Source organism: Choristoneura fumiferana, chromosome 13 (assembly GCF_025370935.1).
Source record: "Choristoneura fumiferana chromosome 13, NRCan_CFum_1, whole genome shotgun sequence".
Classification (NCBI taxonomy): domain Eukaryota; kingdom Metazoa; phylum Arthropoda; class Insecta; order Lepidoptera; family Tortricidae; genus Choristoneura; species Choristoneura fumiferana.
The window spans coordinates 15,163,729-15,182,508 of NC_133484.1; the positions used below are offsets into that span (position 1 = coordinate 15,163,729).

General features: G+C 38.4%; 1 protein-coding gene across 4 annotated transcripts; it reads left to right on the plus strand.

Moving 5' to 3' along the window:
- The first annotated feature begins 3,170 nt into the window (after window positions 1-3,170).
- On the plus strand, window positions 3,171-17,216 carry LOC141434146 (uncharacterized). 4 transcript variants are annotated; one of them, XM_074096446.1, is made up of 6 exons: window positions 9,215-9,407; window positions 12,771-12,849; window positions 14,570-14,815; window positions 14,942-15,065; window positions 15,156-15,757; window positions 16,098-17,216. In XM_074096446.1, the coding sequence occupies exons 3-6, from the start codon at window positions 14,660-14,662 to the stop codon at window positions 16,674-16,676; spliced, it is 1,461 nt and encodes a 486-aa protein (XP_073952547.1). In that variant the 5' UTR covers window positions 9,215-9,407; window positions 12,771-12,849; window positions 14,570-14,659; the 3' UTR covers window positions 16,677-17,216. The 4 variants fall into 4 exon arrangements, with proteins under 4 accessions (XP_073952546.1, XP_073952544.1, XP_073952545.1 ...); XM_074096445.1 differs by lacking the exon at window positions 9,215-9,407 and adding an exon at window positions 3,171-3,712 and having other exon boundaries at window positions 14,570-15,065; XM_074096443.1 differs by having other exon boundaries at window positions 9,214-9,407; window positions 14,570-15,065.
- The last annotated feature ends 1,564 nt before the right edge of the window (window positions 17,217-18,780 follow it).

The following is an 18,780-nucleotide window of genomic DNA, read 5'->3' on the forward strand; positions in this document are numbered from 1 at the left end:
ACTGACACATACTATTTAGACGCTAATCAACGATACCAACGATACCAACTTCGATTTTAGAATATCATAGTAGCACCCGGTGTACCCGGTCTGAAGTTCTGAAACTTTTTAATTTATAGGGTATCATTGTTTTTAAAATATTGATAAACGAAGAAATGAGATAATTGATTTCTAAATTATTTTTTTCAAATGATGTTAATGTAAAGGTGATGTGATAAGTTTATTATGCATATAGGGGTAGCACATTAGTACATTGTGTCTTAAGGGCGGTAAATAAGGAATTACGAACGAGAGTCTATTAGAAGCCCGAAGTCGAAGACTGAGGGCTTTAATGAGTCGATGTTCGTAATTCTAGTACCGCTCGTGCGACATACAATGTTTTTCATCACATTTGCAAGTAAAATTTTATATTTGTAAAAGAAAAAATATAATTCTTCCAAATATTGGCGATACTTTAGGCTGTGCTCTTGGCAACGTCGCCCTCTACCTCCCTCGGCATGCGCCGCAACGTGCATGTGCATGTGGTCCATGTAGTCCTGCAGCAACAGCGCGCGCACGGGAACGGCGCAGCGCCATCAGTACGGGCACCGAGTCATTTACCGACCTTGGGCTTCATGACAAGAAAATGTGTATGCGCAATGACTCATTTACCGACCACGGGTTTCATGACAAGCACATTAAGGTCGAGGGTTTTATTTGGGGGGTTGCAACTAAGGTAGCCTGCATGTTACGACACTGTTTACGAGCAAGTGTGATGAAAAGGTATTTTACTCAGTCTGAGAGGCCTGTGCCCAGCAGTGGGGTGTATATAGGTATAGGATGGGGTGATGGACGATATTTTACTAAAAAATCAGATATTTTGTGTTATAATAATAATAAGGCTGTTTTGTTTCCATAAAAAAATTATACGTTACCCTTCAGTGCGCGAGTCCGACACACGCTTGGCCGGTTTGTGTTTGTAGCACGTTTGTCAAAATAATATTCTATGTTTATAGTAGAATGAAATACATCCGTTTTGTGGAATCCAATTTTTTTTTTAATAAGTATGATATCAGTTCACGATTTCATCGGATTTCCTCAAATATATTACCTACTCTTTCTTGTTACTGCTCGATAACAAGTGAACCACAATCTTTTACTCTGCAGGGCTATTATACTACGAAACTCGAAACTCGAAGTTCGTGTCGTGCGCTCCCTCTGACACTTACACTATTTAGTACGAGAGCGAGACAGGTACGATACGAACTTCGTGTTTCGAGTTTCGTAGTAGCGCTCTTCAACTTCCACACGTGCAAGACAGCTACATCTGCAAGACACATATGTTTTCATGTAGAATCCAACCCTCCTTCACATTAACATAAGTAATTATATTTCATTAAACATATTGATATTTTCTAGAATTCCCTCAATATTCATTTAAACAATAAAAATATTAACCGCAAAAGACTGCCTTACCGTTTTCTATTACTAAAGATTTCGTACCTTGTTGCTTTCAGCAGTACAAAGCCACTAAGATTTTTTTGTTAGGTACTGAAATTAAAACGACAAGGTACTAACTTAACTACTAACAACCTTGAGCTAATTTCCAGTTTGAACAATAACTAAATCTAAAGGTGACAAATATACAGTAAAAACTAAAAATAAAATTTAACTCCATTTACCTACTTAATCACATTTCAGTTTTCAATGCATAAACTTTGATTAGGTACCTACCTTACCTATTCATGAGTAGGTACCTAATTAATCAAAGTAAAGCGTATAAATTTTAAAGATGAGGCGTTTCTATTCTTTATTATGTGAATTATTTCGCATCATCAGGTTGTTATCCTAAAATCAAATAAGTGTGAGTAAATCATTATAATTTTGATTTGTTTCTTACTTTATTCGTCTGCCTAAAGCATAAGAACAATTATATGGTAGGCATTCAATGACATAGATGTCAAATGTCAATGTTCAAGAAGCTTCCATCCATTGATGATAAGAGCCCTCACCCCACCCAACCCACGATCGAGACCTTCGAATACCTTTATCCCTCTCCCCCTCCCTCATTCTGGTACTGGAACTTCGATTGCTCTCACTTCATATTAACAAAAGTTGCATCATCTGTTTAAGCTAACACTACTGATGTCTCCACCCTGTAACTTGTTTATAAAATATAAACAAAATTAGATCATCGGCAGTCTCGTCAATTACGACAATTTTACATACAAAATACAAATACTGCTTTTGCATTGCACACAGCAATCTGTTAGTTAGTATTTAGTATGTAATCAATGACGCAATGAATAAAAAGAAACAAAAATACTAGTAACTCTCATGTAAGAAAAGGATGCGAAAGTGTTCCGTGGCATTAAAGACGTCATCAACTTACAAAAAGGCGTAAAAACGTCTTCTCCATTCTAGTCACAGTCCACAGACCTAGAAATTGAAATAGCACTCTGTGACATTACAATAAGATTCATTTTTACAGCAAAGTGTAGTTAGCAACTTAATGGAAAACAGCGCAAATCACGTGTACTGAATGTGGTTTTTTCATTTTACGCACATAACGTTTTCAACGTTAGAAAATGACAGTTAAAACCATAACAGAACTTTTTAATTAATTAATAACAGAACAAACTTATACCTACATAAAATAAAAAACTTACATAAAATAAAAATAGAACCTACAACTAAAACAAATTACATAAAGGGTACCCCTTAGGCAAGGTCCCGAAGATGCTGGCACTGGCAGCGTTTCCTCTTTGAATAGCTAGCTAGGCTAATTCTTTGTCCGAGGGAGCCTCAGAGGAAGTAAAGGTATAGGTCTATGGAGGAAGCTGCCAGCTCTTCGGTCACCTGTGACGTCTACTAATCTTTTCATTTGACTGTTGAATGTTCTCTTACAGTTACAACAGTTAACGTAAATTTCCAAACTTGCGTTGCGAGTCGTCGGTCATCAATTGTATAAGTATTGCAATAAATAAGATTTGTATTAATAACAGCCAAATTGTTTTTAAATAATTAAATGTTTGACTAAAAAAAAGTAGTACATCATAAGGTTTTCTTTTTTCTTTGCTTATACAAAAATATCGATGATCGATTATGATGATGATGAATGTTAAAACGTAGAACGGAACGTAATTGTTGCATCAGCCGAGATTTTCATTCATTATATCACGAGCTTAGCTTCTTTGCGTCACTTCTTATCCAAGTTTTGAGCGGAATATACATGTGTTTTCTGATACTGAGCATTGTTCGCGAATAAGATTGCAAAAAGTTGCATTCATCAATAGTTGTTATTATTTTTGTGGCACCGACCGGAATAAATGAATTGGAAGAAAAAAGTTTGCAGAAGCTATTATTAATTCAAATCAAAGCAACTTTTATTTTAAATTACCTACCGGTACTAATTTTTTGTGATTCTGGTTGCCAAGCGTTATTATTTCCTTTTAAATTCGGTCTTATTAACAAAAGTTATAAGACCACCGCCAGTGTGTTTTTGTTGCTAAAAATAAAATAATACAGAAAGGTAAAGGAAGGAAGTTGAGGAAGTGATTATCATGAGCTACGTCTACTGCAAACAACCCAAGATTTTGGTTAACACGTTGCAATACGAGCCCATTCCCAAGTTGTCTCATAAGCAGGCCACTGTGCATCGAAGTAATTGTTCTATGCGAATCGAAAAGACAAAGAAGTTTAAGAGAACTGTTTCAACAAGACACACCAAGATGTAAGTACAACTTTCTTTTGGCGCTCTTTAGACCTATCACACCTTTCCTCATCTCCCAGGTCCCACCCTACACACCACCTGCTCGACAATGCCTAACCCTTAAAATGCATATTGTTGCCAAATGTCTACAGAACAGAACATCGGACAGCTCACAGATGTTTAAAATAAACTAAGGCATTAAGTGCCTGAACGCACCTTTATACCAAACAACTGGCAACACTAAGATGAATGATTGGTCTCGCGCGCTCTCTCGACTAGATACCGCGCTATCTAAAAACAAAAGGTTCGTGAATGCGGTAACTCAATATTGTAGTGTGCGTAAGAACGGTGTAAGACAATTTGCTAGGATGCTAGTGTGCGTGACGAATTGTGTTGCCAGCTGCTCCACTGTTTCCCGAATTATTGGGAAAATAAATTATTCTGTGGTCTATTAAGTTACTGATTACAAAATGTATCTCGGGAAATACTAAGAAATTAAGAAGTAATTAAGAGTGAATGTATTAATATGTTTGTGTATAGGTTAGGCGTAGGTTTCTTCTTTAAAAAAATGGTAGGTATGATGTAGGTACATCAATGATCAGGCCTCACTTTTAATTAAAAAAATATATATATTTAAAGACATTCAATATTTACAAATTACTTATTACTAAAAATTCATGGACTGAGTCACCAACTAAGAAGTTTTGCGTAGTTAAGATAACACGTTGCACCTATAGTTAAACCTAATATAATGTACAGGTTAATTAAGACTAAAATATAAAAAAAATGTTTACAAAATATACATACATACATGGATATATACATACTTCCATACATACGCTTAAAAAACATAACCCTCCTTCGGGCAGTCGGGTAAAAAGTTAACATTTCAGGAAAATGGGTAGAAATACGAAAAAATTTTTTTTTCGTTTCCCATAAAACTTAAGTAAATCAGCTGATTGGCCTTTTTGAATGGGAAGACGAAAAACATTTTTAATTTTTAGACACGTTCACCCCTTAATTAAATAGTGTCGGGTAACAATTTACACACCTCACAAAGATAAACATTAAATAATATAGAACTAGGTTATGTAAATATAATAATTACGTTAGATACTTAAATAAAATAAGTTATTAAAATTTATCATCATTTAATGATGATAAAAATAAAATTCAATTTATTATAATCTCAACCACGGGGAATTTTATTCTTGTGTACGCGACAACACAGAGTGGCGTTTAGGGTTCATGTTATTTAATTTTGTAATTTCGAAATTATACGATATTTAGGTACTGATGGTATGTGATCCCAGTATCCTTCTTATTTCTTGTAGTATTATTTTTAAACAGTTTCACTGCGAAAACTGGCATTTTACTTCGGTTTATGACCAAAATGTAACAAAAAATTCGGTACATGCACCTTACGCACAGTTTGCATTGCAACGCGACTGACTCGCCTCGACGCCGAATTCGGCGTACTATTTGTTGCCGCATTTGACAAGTACGCCGGCGGTATCTAGTCGAGCGAGCGCGCGAGACCAATCATTCATCTAAGATGGAAGTGTTCAGATTATTTCTTTTTCTTTCAACTGTTTTGTAATCGTCATACCTGTCTAACTCTACGGGAAAAGTGCCAATACGTTCAACGAAAACCAAAAAGGTAACCGGTCAGTCTGTTACATGTCACATGGTTGCATGTTTTCGGATAAATCCCTTTCGACAATTTTTTTTTTAATAAACTTATTAAACATATAAAAGGAAGCTATCACTTTAAACCCCGTGTATGCGATAACCATAAACATCATGGATGTCTACTACTGTGGTAGTTATTTCACAATATTTTTATTGAGTAATCTTTTACCTATAAAGTATGTAGGTAATTAGGTATCCAGCAATTACATAACTTTTTGGTTACGTAATTAACTTTGTGACATAAGATTTATTCGGTACTTACCTATTATTCCTGATAAGAAGTGTAGTGATGAGTTATACTTTAGTGTTTACAGTCGCACGATATAACAGTATTCGTACGATTTGTTTTACCAAAACCGGAATTTTAAGACTAAAAAAAACAATTCTATTATAATATCGAACCAAATCATAGCCACTTGTAATAGTTAAGTGATTAGATTACTTGAAATAACGTCTACTAACGTGTACCTAGTATTACAAAAAAAACTGAGTGCACAACGCAAACATGAATTCAATGGATTTAACTGCACCAAAAATGTGTCTCGTTGATAAGAATACACAAGTGATTGTTATAAATGGTATATACATTTATACATTATAAAGTCCGCGTTCCTTTAAATTAAAAGGTGAAAGTCGGACAAAAGTCACGGATGTAAAGATTGCTGTTTGGGAAAATACGTGAGCTTGAGGCTTGCGCGTATTCAGTTTTAAGCTATTCCATTGACCCAGTTCCGTTGTAATGTAACCGTCATTCAAAATGTGCTCCGCAAAGAACATCAGTTTCGTAGGCTCATTTGGTTATTCAAATTAATTCATGTCTTACAACATTTAATTCGTACCAGCATTTTTGTTGCCGACGATATTACTCGTATCGATTCTTTAAACTACATTGAACTCTGATATTAGGTATATCAAGTTTAAGGTTGGAGTGAGAGACTGCTTCGTCATCGTGCTACGTCACACACAGCGATGATAGAGTTAACAGAGGTAGTTGATGGCGCCGCGGGGCTCCAAATGGGTGGTTAGGCTAGGCGGCAGCTCACTATCAATACCCTACTCCAACCAAGGTCATATTTCGTTATCTGAACTGCATTTCAGGCGCTTCAGTCAATACGTTGAATTTAGAAGTGACAAGAAATCTCTCCAACTAAAGGTTTACGAAACCTCATTCCTGTGAACAGCCACAGCCACTAGTTACTTTAGTCGATACAAGACAAGTGAGTTTATTAGTGAATATGGGGTATAATAATGTTTAAAGAGGTCGAAAAAATGTACGTAGAGCTGACAAACAATAGACAAACTTAGATGCTAAACAATGTGTGCGCTAAGGTTATTCAACCTTTTAGTCCTACGTCATGCTATTTAGTTCGAGCACAGTATGATTCATTTCAAATGCAAAAAATATAATAATATGATTGCTAGCTAATTCTTCATCTTCCTTTAATGATTTTCCGACAGGAAATGTCGTGATTATCATAGCTTAAGTAGTTAAGCATGGAACATAAGTGTGGTGGTGCTCTTCTTCAAAAAAGGTGATAACACCTTGCTGAACCCATCTTGCACCCATCTTTCTTCTGAGCCATGTTTACAAGCTGTTTTCCAGGGTCATCACAAATCGTCTCGCACGCAGGTTTGACGACTTCCAGCCGCCCGAACAAGCCGGCTTCCGAAAATATAGTACGGAAGACCACATACATGCGTTGCGTGCGGCAGGTTATACAGAAGACCGAAGAGTATAACCTCCCTCTTTGCCTTGCATTTGCAGACTACGAGAAAGCCTTCGATTCGATCGAAACGTTGGTTTTGCGCAGGCTCTCCAGCCAGCGGTGCCAAGTCGACTACCGGTATATCGAAGTGGTGAAGTGAAGTGTCTGTACGAAAACGCCACTATGTCCGTCCGACTACAGGACCAGAGCGCGAAGCCCATTCCTCTGCAGCGGGGAATCAGATAAGGAGATGTGATCTCTCCGAAACTGATCACTCCGCTGCATTAGAGGATGCTTTTAAGGTTTGGAGTGGAAAGGACGAAGCATTAACATTAATGGCGAGTACTTTACTCACCATGGAGGACCTCAGTGCTATGCTCGCTGACCTCAGCAGAGTTTCCGACCGAGTTGGCCTGAAAATTAATATGGACAAGACGAAAGTCATGTCTCATGTCCATGTTGTGCCAACTCCCGCAATAGTCGGGGCGGGGGCTCTGCGCTCGAAATTGTTGATGACTATGTCTACCTGGGACAAAAGGTCCAGTTAGGTAGGTCCAGAAAGAGATCACTCGTCGAATCCGACTCGGCTGGGCAGCGTTGGGGAAGCTTCGCAGTGTCTTTTCTTTCAAATTACCGCAGTGTTAAGTCAAGAGTCATTGGCCGGCCAGTGATGACATACGGATCTGAGACGTGGGTGTTAACGTTGGGACTCATGAGGAAACTCAGTCACTCAGAGGGCTGTGGAGAGGGCTATACTCGGGGTTTCTCTGCGGGATAGCATCAGAAATCATATTATCCGCAGTAGAATTAAGGTTACCGACATAGCACCAATACTTAGCACGAAGAATTGCGAAATTGAAGTGGCAGTGGGCGGGGCACATTGCTCACAGGAGTGATAGCCGATGGGGTCAGAAGGTTCTCGAATGGCGTCCGCGGAGCGGGAGACTAGCTGTCGGTAGACCTCCAACAAGATGGAGCGACGACCTGGTTAAGATCGCGGGATCGCGGTGGAAGCGGAAAGCACAAGACCGGTCTGAGTGCCTTTTGGCTGTCATGATGATGATGATGATGCTTTACGACAAATTTAGTACCTAATCAGTCTTATGGAATACTAAGATGACTAAGTGTGGACTCTCGACATTTTATTATATTAAAAATAAAAAATAAACAAATTTTGTTTACCTGGATGCAAAACATATGGAGCATGTGGTGATGTGGAAATTTCATCTCCTGAACTTAGGACCTGGGCTAGGACCTTATCTCTTGGGTGTTAAAGTGTGCATAAAATTGAGACTAGCAAAATGAAAGAGTTGAGTACAGCTATGAGAAGATAGAGCTCTACCCAATAAAGTCTAAAAGCACGACACTACGAACGATTAATGTTAGATATTTCAAGTGAATGTTTTTATTTTATTTATTTAAGTATTCCTAATTCCCAGACAAACTTATACGCACTAAGATATCTTATGGCAAGAGCTGGTAGTAGAGTTACTGGAATATTTTGTTGGACTGGGCTGTATTTTTAGATTGTTATTGTGTATTACGCCTTTAGCGAGAATCTGAAACATACATAACATGATCATAATCCCAGTAAAATATCCTAAAATACTACACATTTCAGTGACTAATATATTATTATGCCTAAGACCACGATAGTACTTGAAACAACAATGATCAAGGTATATAATTATCCTATTAACAAAAATTCTTATACGGATATGAAGAGAGAATTGAACCCACTGACCACTGTTGTTATGTTTCTGGGTTTCAGGGAAATGAGACTTGCTCAGACAAGATACACTTTGTACCAAGCAATAGTTAGACCGAAGCATATTTTCGCCTTAAACAGAGTAATCGTAAAAACCCATTCCAATGTGTTTGTGCAAAACAAGTGCCGACTTGTTATTCTGCACCCCACACACTGCGCCATCAGTCTAATGCGAGTACTCTACGGTCTCGTGACTCTTGAAAGTTAGCCAAGCTCATTGGCTCTCCGAGTTGACGTCATTTTGAACAGCCAATAGCGAGACAGCGGAGATATTTATAGAATGAAATTTTTGATTGGTGGGGATTGAGGAAAACCGTACCTCCAGCCGCCACGTTGTTATTGCACAACATTTTCTCAGTTCCACTGGAGCGCACGTCCGTGCTCTCTTATTGATTACACATCAATTTCGAGCGCTAACTAATACTCTATTGCCTTTGCAATCAAACGCTCATAACAAACGCGTCAAAGCTTTAATATTTATTTTAATTTAAAAGTGAGAAGTTCTACACGCTCAGCAACTGGAGGCGTTACATTATTTGTTCGTAACAAGGTATGATTTTAGTTTTTAATTAACTGAAACTATCTAATTTGTTACTTTAAATATTTTCTTTTATAATATTGTATAAATTTTGGTGGTAAATCAGTGACTTCAAAATCCTTGATAAGTATAACTGTGTTCATGATGGGAAGATCTTAATAATATAGACGAAGTTTGAAAATATGGGGTGCGGGGTGATCGCGAGCCTGCAAGTCCTAACCTGTCGACTTTCGCCGCAGCGTGCGTCACGTTTCATGTACTCGCATAGAACAATTTGGCGCGACGTACGTCCTACGCAGCAATTCTCGAAATTTCGAGCGTAATGGACTTATAATGGGACTTTAACGCTGTGTGATTAACCTAACAACTTACTAAATACATAATTATGTGTTGGAAGTTACAATTAGCTATAAAGGATTTTAGAGAACGAAGGAATTAAAGAATTAAGTACCTATTTTATTTTATTGCTTTTTAATGGAAGATGTCACGCTCAGCTCAATAACAAGTTATAATACAGCCATCACATCGAATAGTTGCTTAATTGAAAAATTAAAATGGTTACTATTATATGACAAAACACCATATTAGCTCCGCTTTTCATATTATTTAATGGCAAGTTTGAACTTTAGATCGGGGTACCACTATTTTTATTAAGTATTTTTAGCTTGTACTTACCTCCTTGAAACGACACCTTAAAAAAATATTACTTGAAAATCTTATAACTCAGTTTGATTTGATTTGTATGTATTTACCTTTAAAATTTTATTGACGCATTCTTTACAGTCAGAGTAAAATGTTTGTGACATACTGGCAAACAGACAGACAAGACAAAATGGTAAGGGCTTCGTTCTCGCCATTTTGGCTACGGAACCCTAAAAATTAGCTCTGTACTTGATTGACTATTTGTCAAAAGGCTCAAAAAAAATCCATTCTTCTGTTTCTTATCTGAATACGTATGTTATTTGCAGTAGGTTTTTTTTATCAGTTTGATATTGTCTCTAGAAAAGCTGTCATGTCGGTCGCTTATCTTACCTGTAATACATAATATGTATATTCGATAATAGGTATAGTTATTGCGCATTTAGTGCGTATGTAACCAATGTATGGAAAATTTCGAAAGTAGAGCTTTGATTGAAATATTTCAGTAGTTAAACAATTATTAACTCCCAAAACAATCCTGAAGAACTTATCCCCTAGATTAAAAATGTTAATTGAGGGGAAAATCTATGGTGGCAACTTTGACTAGTGTACAAAATCAGTTGTTCGCCAATTTAATTTTGTTATTGTGGCTAATTTGGCTCCATGATGCTCGCAACGCAACACCCACCCCCACCCCACGCACTTGAGCATTGTTGAGAGCGGGAAATCCCCCCTTGCTGTACTTTACTCATTAGTCATTACGCAATGACCGCCATTCCAATTGGTTTTCCCTGTAAGTATTTATTCGCTCTCACAAACATCTTGGTTATTTGTGCTTCAAAATCTTAAATGTTTTCGTTCTTTGAAGATAGATTAATTGTAATCCCCAAACGTAGAACTAGAATGTCTATTTCCTGTAGCTTTTTGTTCTTGACCCGATTTTTGATATCACATCCGCAGAAATGTCACTGTGTATTCGTTGACAGCTCAAAATATTTTTTGAACTATATTTTGTATTAATTTACTTGTATTTCGAATTAAGCAAAATTTATCACCATATTCAAAAATGCCATTACAAAAGTGATTTAAAAAATTGGCTCCTTTTTATTGGAATGTTTATCGAAATAACCGTTAGTTGCTACACAGAATAAATAATAGTACAAGTAGTTGCGATTGCAAGTGGTTGAGTGAGATCGATAAACTTGACTAGTTTAGACCGTAGGTAACATGTATTATGGCATTTTGGATCGAGTCCAAACACTTACATACATGTCTGAAACAAACAAAATAAATAAAAAAACCATTCTGACATAGTCGGATACTATTTCGCTTGTATTTGTTTACCGGACTCACTGAGAATGAATGATTCATATTATAGGGTATGAGAATAATATATTAAAAAAAGCGGCCAAGTGCGAGTCGGGCTCGCCCAAGAAGGGTTCCGTAGCAGCAAGTAACATAGTATAAAAGTTTCCTTTAGGTACTTTACGATTTATGATGTATTAAAAAAAACTACTTACTAGATCTCGTTCAAACCATTTTTCTGTGGAAATTTGCATGGTAATGTAGTACATCATATATTTTTTAGTTTTATCATTCTCTTATTTTAGAAGTTACAGGGAGGGGGACACACATTTTACCACTTTGGAAGTGTCTCTCGCGCAAACTATTCAGTTTAGAAAAAAAATATTAGAAACCTCAACCTTATTTATGTTATCAGTGCCGATCATCGACACTTCGATCAAGAACAATTAAGAGCATTTTTAGGGTTCCGTAGCCAAATGGCAAAAAACGGAACCCTTATGGATTCGTCATGTCTGTCTGTCCATCCGTATGCCACAGCCACTTTTTAAAGTAAAGGAAACTTTTATATTATGTTACTTGCTGCTACGGAAACGGAACCCTTCATAGGCGAGTCCGACTCGCACTTGGCCGCTTTTAGGAACCTGTGGCCGCGGTCACTTTAGCGCACTCGGTTTCGAAGTTATGGCCATGGCCTTTGATGCCATATCATTATTTAATATACTTAACTACACTTTAATGCCATGTTCTTACACAATACACATGTAAATATGTAGGTACAATATGTAATATAACAATCTTATCAAAAGCAGAAAATCCTAAAAATAACTCGGCCACTCACGGCGAAGCACACTTGCTTTTCAAAACAAAATGGTGGTTTTATCTATTTGACGCATCCATAATTTATAGTGGAACTCCCAAACTTTACGATTCACTGGAATTAATGAGATAAGTTCTAGGGCTTACCCATGTTTAGATAATGTACAAAAATATGTGTCACTCATTATGTACCTACTCGTAATACGTAGGTGACTCATCAGTACAGGTACATACAGAATAGTTAGGTAGGTACCTACGTAAGCGGGATATCGATTTACAGCGGCCTAGGGCTATGTAAGTTAGCTACCTATAGTATAGGTATCTACTATGTATCTACTAAAGCCATGCATGACAATATGGACAATGTAATTTCCGTACAAACAATCTACTGATAAAACGTCGGTGGCACTAACATCGAATGATCGATACTGCCATTATCGTAATGATAAACATTAAAGCACATCAAATTATCAGCAGGATACAATATTCGCGAAACTATAGATAGATATGCAGAGATAATTATTATAGAGTAGGTAACTATGATATGATAAGCAATGAATAACGCTAGAGCGCTAATATTTCTAGACGCTAATTTGGATTTTTCTATTGTTGCAGGCCTACTGTTTTGACAGTTACTTGGTTGGGAGCCTAAAGGGTTACAATTTCAGCAGGAGCTCAAGAAGAGTTCGAAAAAGTAAGTAATTGCGTTCGCCCCCCAACCCTTAACAGTTTCTGTTTCAGGACCCGCTTGTGACAGCGCAAAGTATTCAGCAGAAAATTTAAAGCAGCAAAAGAATTGCCAATTTTGCCGTTAAAATAAATTTAATTCTGCAGAATAAGTCAATTAACTTATGATTCAACAAACAAATTCTTTTGAGATTAACTTATGGTATCGTATTCGCAATGTTCGTGAAGTAAAGTCGTAAAGTAGAGAATTAAATACATACATACGTTCGAAAATCATAACCTTCCTTCGGGCAGTCGGGTAAAAAGCACGCCACCTATTATTTTTTTGGTACCACATTGCAATCAGTTGGTATTAACTTCAATAAATTTTTAAAAACAGGTTTCAATTTTGAAAAAGGCAAACGTACTAAGTACTTAACCAAACTTTTATTATCTCCGTTGATTTTAGCAATGGGCGTCGATATTTTTTCCAAATTCTTTTCGTCAGACATCCAGTCCTCATTACTACTTGTGCATGTTTCATCCATTACTTACATGTTTCCACCTCGTTCACGCTTTAGTAGTGACCCAGAAAGTTTCGGGAGAACCTTGGAAACATCATTCTTTTAGGAAGTATCGTGAAAATAAACATCCAAACCATATGGCGTTGTTACATAATCCCAATCGCGTTCGAGACGTGTTTTGAAATTATAAGTAGGTAAATCAGATTTCTTAGAACATGCTAAACAAAGTAGTTGAATTAACTTTGAATAGTGGGTAGGTAGGTTCAAAGCCGCGAATAAGTTCGAAATACTACGCTGCGTATTGCGCAATGTCGATTGAAAGATGACATTCACTCGTTAAAACTATCAAAATTCTCATCTTTATTATTTACTTAATTAGTATTAAGATAAAGTACTTGCTCTAGTTCTAAGCTAACACAGCTACATTTAGTTTATTCCCTAATTTTAACTAATTTAATACTTAGATCTAATTAGGATACTAGTTATAGTCCCCGTTAGCTAAGTTTAGTTTAGTTATTCACAATACCAGGGGCAGATATAGTCAGACCCGGCCCGATGCCGGGTCTCGCTTAGAAGCAGTTTCCGGATACAGTTAGATAACTCAACTTTACTTACAGGAAATCTCCTACAGGTTCATTGTCGCGAAGTTACTCCAAAAATATTGGTTGAGAAAAAAAATGCTTTAAATTCTTTCAATCTGTACCTACATTTATTATTTCAGCTATCATATTTTATGCTATTACCTACATATATATGTATATGTACATGCATAAACGCTCCTTATCTCCTATTTATTCACTTGGGCCAGTGTGCCAGTATCAAGGTCCGTGATTATGACGCAGTTGCCAGCCGTACGGTGGATCTGCCAGTCACGATGATTTCGCACTTTTGCTTGTTATAACGAGTGACACAAGACGCTCGTTTAGAGACCTTGGCTCATCTTATCACGTCAGTCATAATTAATACCTACAAATAAAACTTTGGTTACCGATATATTCGCTCTATTTACCTATGCGTGCAGTGAGTCGTAACTTTTTATCGTTAGCAGCAGGAATATCGGTGGGAAAGTTTTATTTGAGTACCATTATCTTTTTCTTCTTCATATATCATTATCTGTGTATGTACGGTCCGGGCGCTCGCTCGCTGTCCTCTGCCCGCACCGCGTCCTCACCTCGCTTCATACGGATGTGCACATTATGTTACGTCGTTCATTTCTGTTTGTAGTTCTATTCAAAATGGTTGGTCAAAAGATCACCTGTGCGAGTGGCACCGACAGTTTCGGATATCGATACATCAACTCAAACACCAAAAGACATGGTTTTTTCGCAAACGAGTCACAAGACTCAAAGTATTTTGAAAGTGGTAGAGATAGATCGTTTAAAGCAAGAAAAGCCTCAGGTGGACAGTCTAACCGGAGTGATTACCGACGGAAGAGCCGCCATGCTGCAGCCAACATGCAGCTTTACAGAGGTAAGGGGACGCCCGCGTGAGTACATAAATATAATCCCATTATTTAATATTAATTATAATAAGTTTATGATTAGCTCCGCTCACATCTCCAGAATTTTTGCTCACATATTTCTATCGAATTTTCAGGATTATCTGAAACCGGAGCCAGTGTTCGAGAGCAATATGTATCACGACACGGACTGCGAGTTCTTCCAAGATCTGGTTGGGTGGTGCTCCGATCCCGCCAAGGAAGAACTAGTACAAACCATTGGTGAGTCCCGCTCGCTTTGATCTACTAAACTGATGTTTGATTATATATTTGTAGATAGACTCAAGACTGACGATTTATTTTCGTCCACAGATTCACCAAAACTCACTGAAGACAGGGCATATAACACTGACACTCTACCCAACCAATTCTCACCCCAAGGGTGGGATGGTTTCGACGCCAACTCCCCTGCCGCCCAGGCAAGCTTCTACAACAACACGCCCAAAGACCCGCTCTCGCCGGTCGAGGGCGCGGTGGGTTTCGATACGAAGTTCACGTACAACCTGGATTTAGAGAACGAGAGATCGTTGCAGATGCAGGAACAATTCCTAGACATTAGCAGCTTACCGGTGGTGATAGGGGGCTTGGCGTCCGCCGACGCGGGGCCGTGGGCCGCCCCGGCCTACGGCTGGGCCCACACGGAGTACACTAAACCCATCACTAACGCATACACCACGCTGCCCTTCATCGACCACGAAGATTCCCTGGACATGAAGTACATGCGGTCAGTGACGCCGCGCGAGGTGGAGAGCGGCGTCGTGTCCGAGTTCGTGGTGGAGCCGCGCCGCCGCCCGCCCGCCCTCGACGTGGCCGCCCGCCCCGCACTCGCGCACGCCCTTATCCCCAGCACACCCGAGGTGCTGTCCTATGTCGAGCAGTTGGAGCAGGAGAAATATCCTCTCCTCACAACACCAGTAAGTGTTCTCTTCTATATAAACCCATTTTAATACTTACTTTTTAGGGTTCCGTAGCCGAAATGGCAGAAAGTCTGTCTTTGTCCGTCCGCAGCTTTGCTCAGGGACTATCAATGCTGGAAAGCTGTAATTTTGCAGGAATATATATGTAAACTATGCCGACAAAATGGTACAATAAAAAATTTAAAAAAGGTTTTTAGTTTAGAGATGGTTTAGAGTCTAGTTCTTGGAACCAAAATTATCAAAGGCTTATTTGATCTTCTAGCCCGTCGTTTCTCCCTGAAATTATAACAAATAACATTGTCCGTCCCTAACTACATTGTTCTTTATGCTTTCACAGAAAACAAAACGAGCTCCAACACAAACAGAGACATTCTTGTCTCCACTAGCGACAGCGACAGCACCGGCGCCGGCGCCCCACTACTCCCCCGTCACCCCGAAGAGCGAGTCTCACGAGTCGGAGGAGGAGGCGCCACGCGCGCGCCGCCGCCGCCGCAGCGAGGACTCCGACGAGACATACACGCCGGAGCCCGAGCGCGCCTCGCCTCGCAAGTACAAGAGGAGAAAACCCAACATCAAGGAGATGATCGTGGCGCTCGAGGGCTCGCAGCAGCTGCCCAAGGCGCGCAGAGGCCGCCCGCCCAAGCGGAGAGACAGCACAGTCTCCTCCGTCTGCAGCGTCGACGAGAACTCCTCGACATTGTCGACCCAGGAATACAAGTACAGGGAACTTAGAGATAAGAACAACGAGGCGTCCAAACGGTCACGAATGCACAGGAAACTCAAGGAGCTCCAGATGGAACAGATGGCCGACGAGCTCGAGGAGCGAAACAAGAAACTGAAGGTCAAAGCGGACATTCTGGAAGATATGACGAAGAGGCTGAAAGACGCCTTGATGAAATCGATCTTACAGAAATAGACTGACGCTCACTGCAGCTCCTAGAGTTGACTGTTTTAAGTGTTCTGCACTCTAAACTAGATCATCCATAGTCACGAATGACGCCTAATGGCCCGTACAGCTAAGTTTTTAACGTGTAACGTAAATTAATTAGTGATCTGTACATCGTGCGAATGGATGGGTTTCTGTGCCATGCATGGAACGTGTGGCGCCTTGTTGTTCTCAATTTACTGGATTGACAAAAAAAATAACTACGACGAAACGAAATAGACTTAAGATTTTATTATACAATGTCTAACTAAACCTATTGTAGTCGGCACAGATGTGTCTTGTTATTGCATAATTTGTAGCTTGGTAGAGTTTAAAATTGAATTAGTTTAAAAATCTTGATGTAATTAAGTAAGATCGACAGCACTGTATGTTTGCGTCGAAGGAATACTAATTATAATGACATTATATTGGATTGCTTTATTCTATAAAATATTGCATGGTATTGTGATGGTTTTTTAATTGTTTTTTTTCTATATGTAATAATTGGAAGTAAAACTTTGTGAATTGAGAGTTCTGTATTTTATTTTTAAACACACCACAGAACCGAAAAACTTGAATTTCCTGTTCTGTAAACACACAACACGATCACCTCACCTCTCAGTTAAGCGGAACTGAAGGCCAAAGAGAAAATAGCGTCACAAATAAGTTCACACCTTGTGTTTCTATTCAGTGACGATTAATAATGTTACATTGTTAATGTACTAGTGTTTGCTCGTGGCTTCGCAAGCGAAATCCGTTAGAGCCAGCGGTTCGATCGAAATTCAGGGATTTCACTAAATTCATCCCGATCCCGTCGGAATATCGAGATATAATATCTATTATTCCAGACGTGCAGCTATCTACATACCAAATTTTATTCAGTCCAGTAGTTTTTAACCCCCGACGCAAAAAGAGGGGTGTTATAAGTTTGACCGCTGTGTGTCTGTCTGTGGCACCGTAGCACGGGTGGATCGATTTGAATGCGGTTTTTATTGAAATCCGGTTTTCTAGCGATGGTTTTTAGACATGTTTCATCAAAATCGGTTTAGCCCTTTTTGAGATATTGAACTTTGAAGTGACAAATTCGGGGGTTTACTAACTTTTTGTTGATTAGGTTATAGTATAGGTAGTTAAGGCAGCTACGTTACTCTTCATGCATGCAAAATGCTCCTTTTGTCGATTTTTGTATGAACCCAGAAAATTGCTAAGGGAGTTCAAATTCAAATGATTTATTCAGTAAATAGGCCGCAATGGGCACTTTTACACGTCATTTTTTTAAACTACCAGCGCTTTCGGAAAGACCATCATTGCCAAGAAGAATGCGCCGCAAGATACTTGGCAGAAAGTCATTTTTTCATAATAATATAATTACAAATAAAATACTTAAAAACTATATTATGCAATTAAAGAAAAAAAATACAAAAAATAATACGTGCATGTAATGTTGCCCAACATTGCGAAAACGCGAGGAGCATAGTCTGGCTGTACAAGATGTCAACGAGAAACCGCGGCAAATTTAAATAAAATGAGACTTACAACACACTTGCTGTACACTGATTAAACGATGTTGATACTTAGAAATTATTGAAACTTTCCTGATATTAAATTATACTCGGGACTCTGCAAGCTGCATCAAAATTCATGTAGTAATGTGTGAAAGTTGATGATGCACTTTAGGAGTCCCTTTGTAAATTTTATGACCTTTTGTCAGTGCCCATTTACATACAGTCCAGACGCATCAATTTTTGGACCATTTTGACCAGATTGGTATTGAATATATCTTCTAACATTTTAATTCTAACATATTCTTATAACATTTTGCATTTTGAGCATGGTAGGAGGTTGAATTAAATAAAAAATAATCATTTATTTCTTATAGCAGAAGTATCAAAATTATCTTAGCCGGGCTAGAATGACAATATGTCAATTTTGACATTCAAAAATAAAACCAGATTAACTACGAAGTTATTCGTAGCAGATTAGTTTCGTAAAAAATGCGTGGATAGCAGGGCTACTACGAAACCCGAAGTTCGTGTCGTGCGGTCCCTCTCGCTCTTGTATTAAATAGTATCAGTGTCAGTCTAATTTTCATAGA

What these genes read in the sequence shown, in the direction of transcription:
- LOC141434146 (XM_074096445.1), top strand. Translation starts at nt 14,660, where the DNA reads ATGGTTTTTTCGCAAACGAGTCACAAGACTCAAAGTATTTTGAAAGTG. An exon ending in AGAACTAGTACAAACCATTG is followed by an intron (nt 15,066 to 15,155) that starts GTGAGTCCCGCT and finishes TTTCGTCCACAG; the next exon opens with ATTCACCAAAACTCACTGAA. An exon ending in ATCCTCTCCTCACAACACCA is followed by an intron (nt 15,758 to 16,097) that starts GTAAGTGTTCTC and finishes ATGCTTTCACAG; the next exon opens with AAAACAAAACGAGCTCCAAC.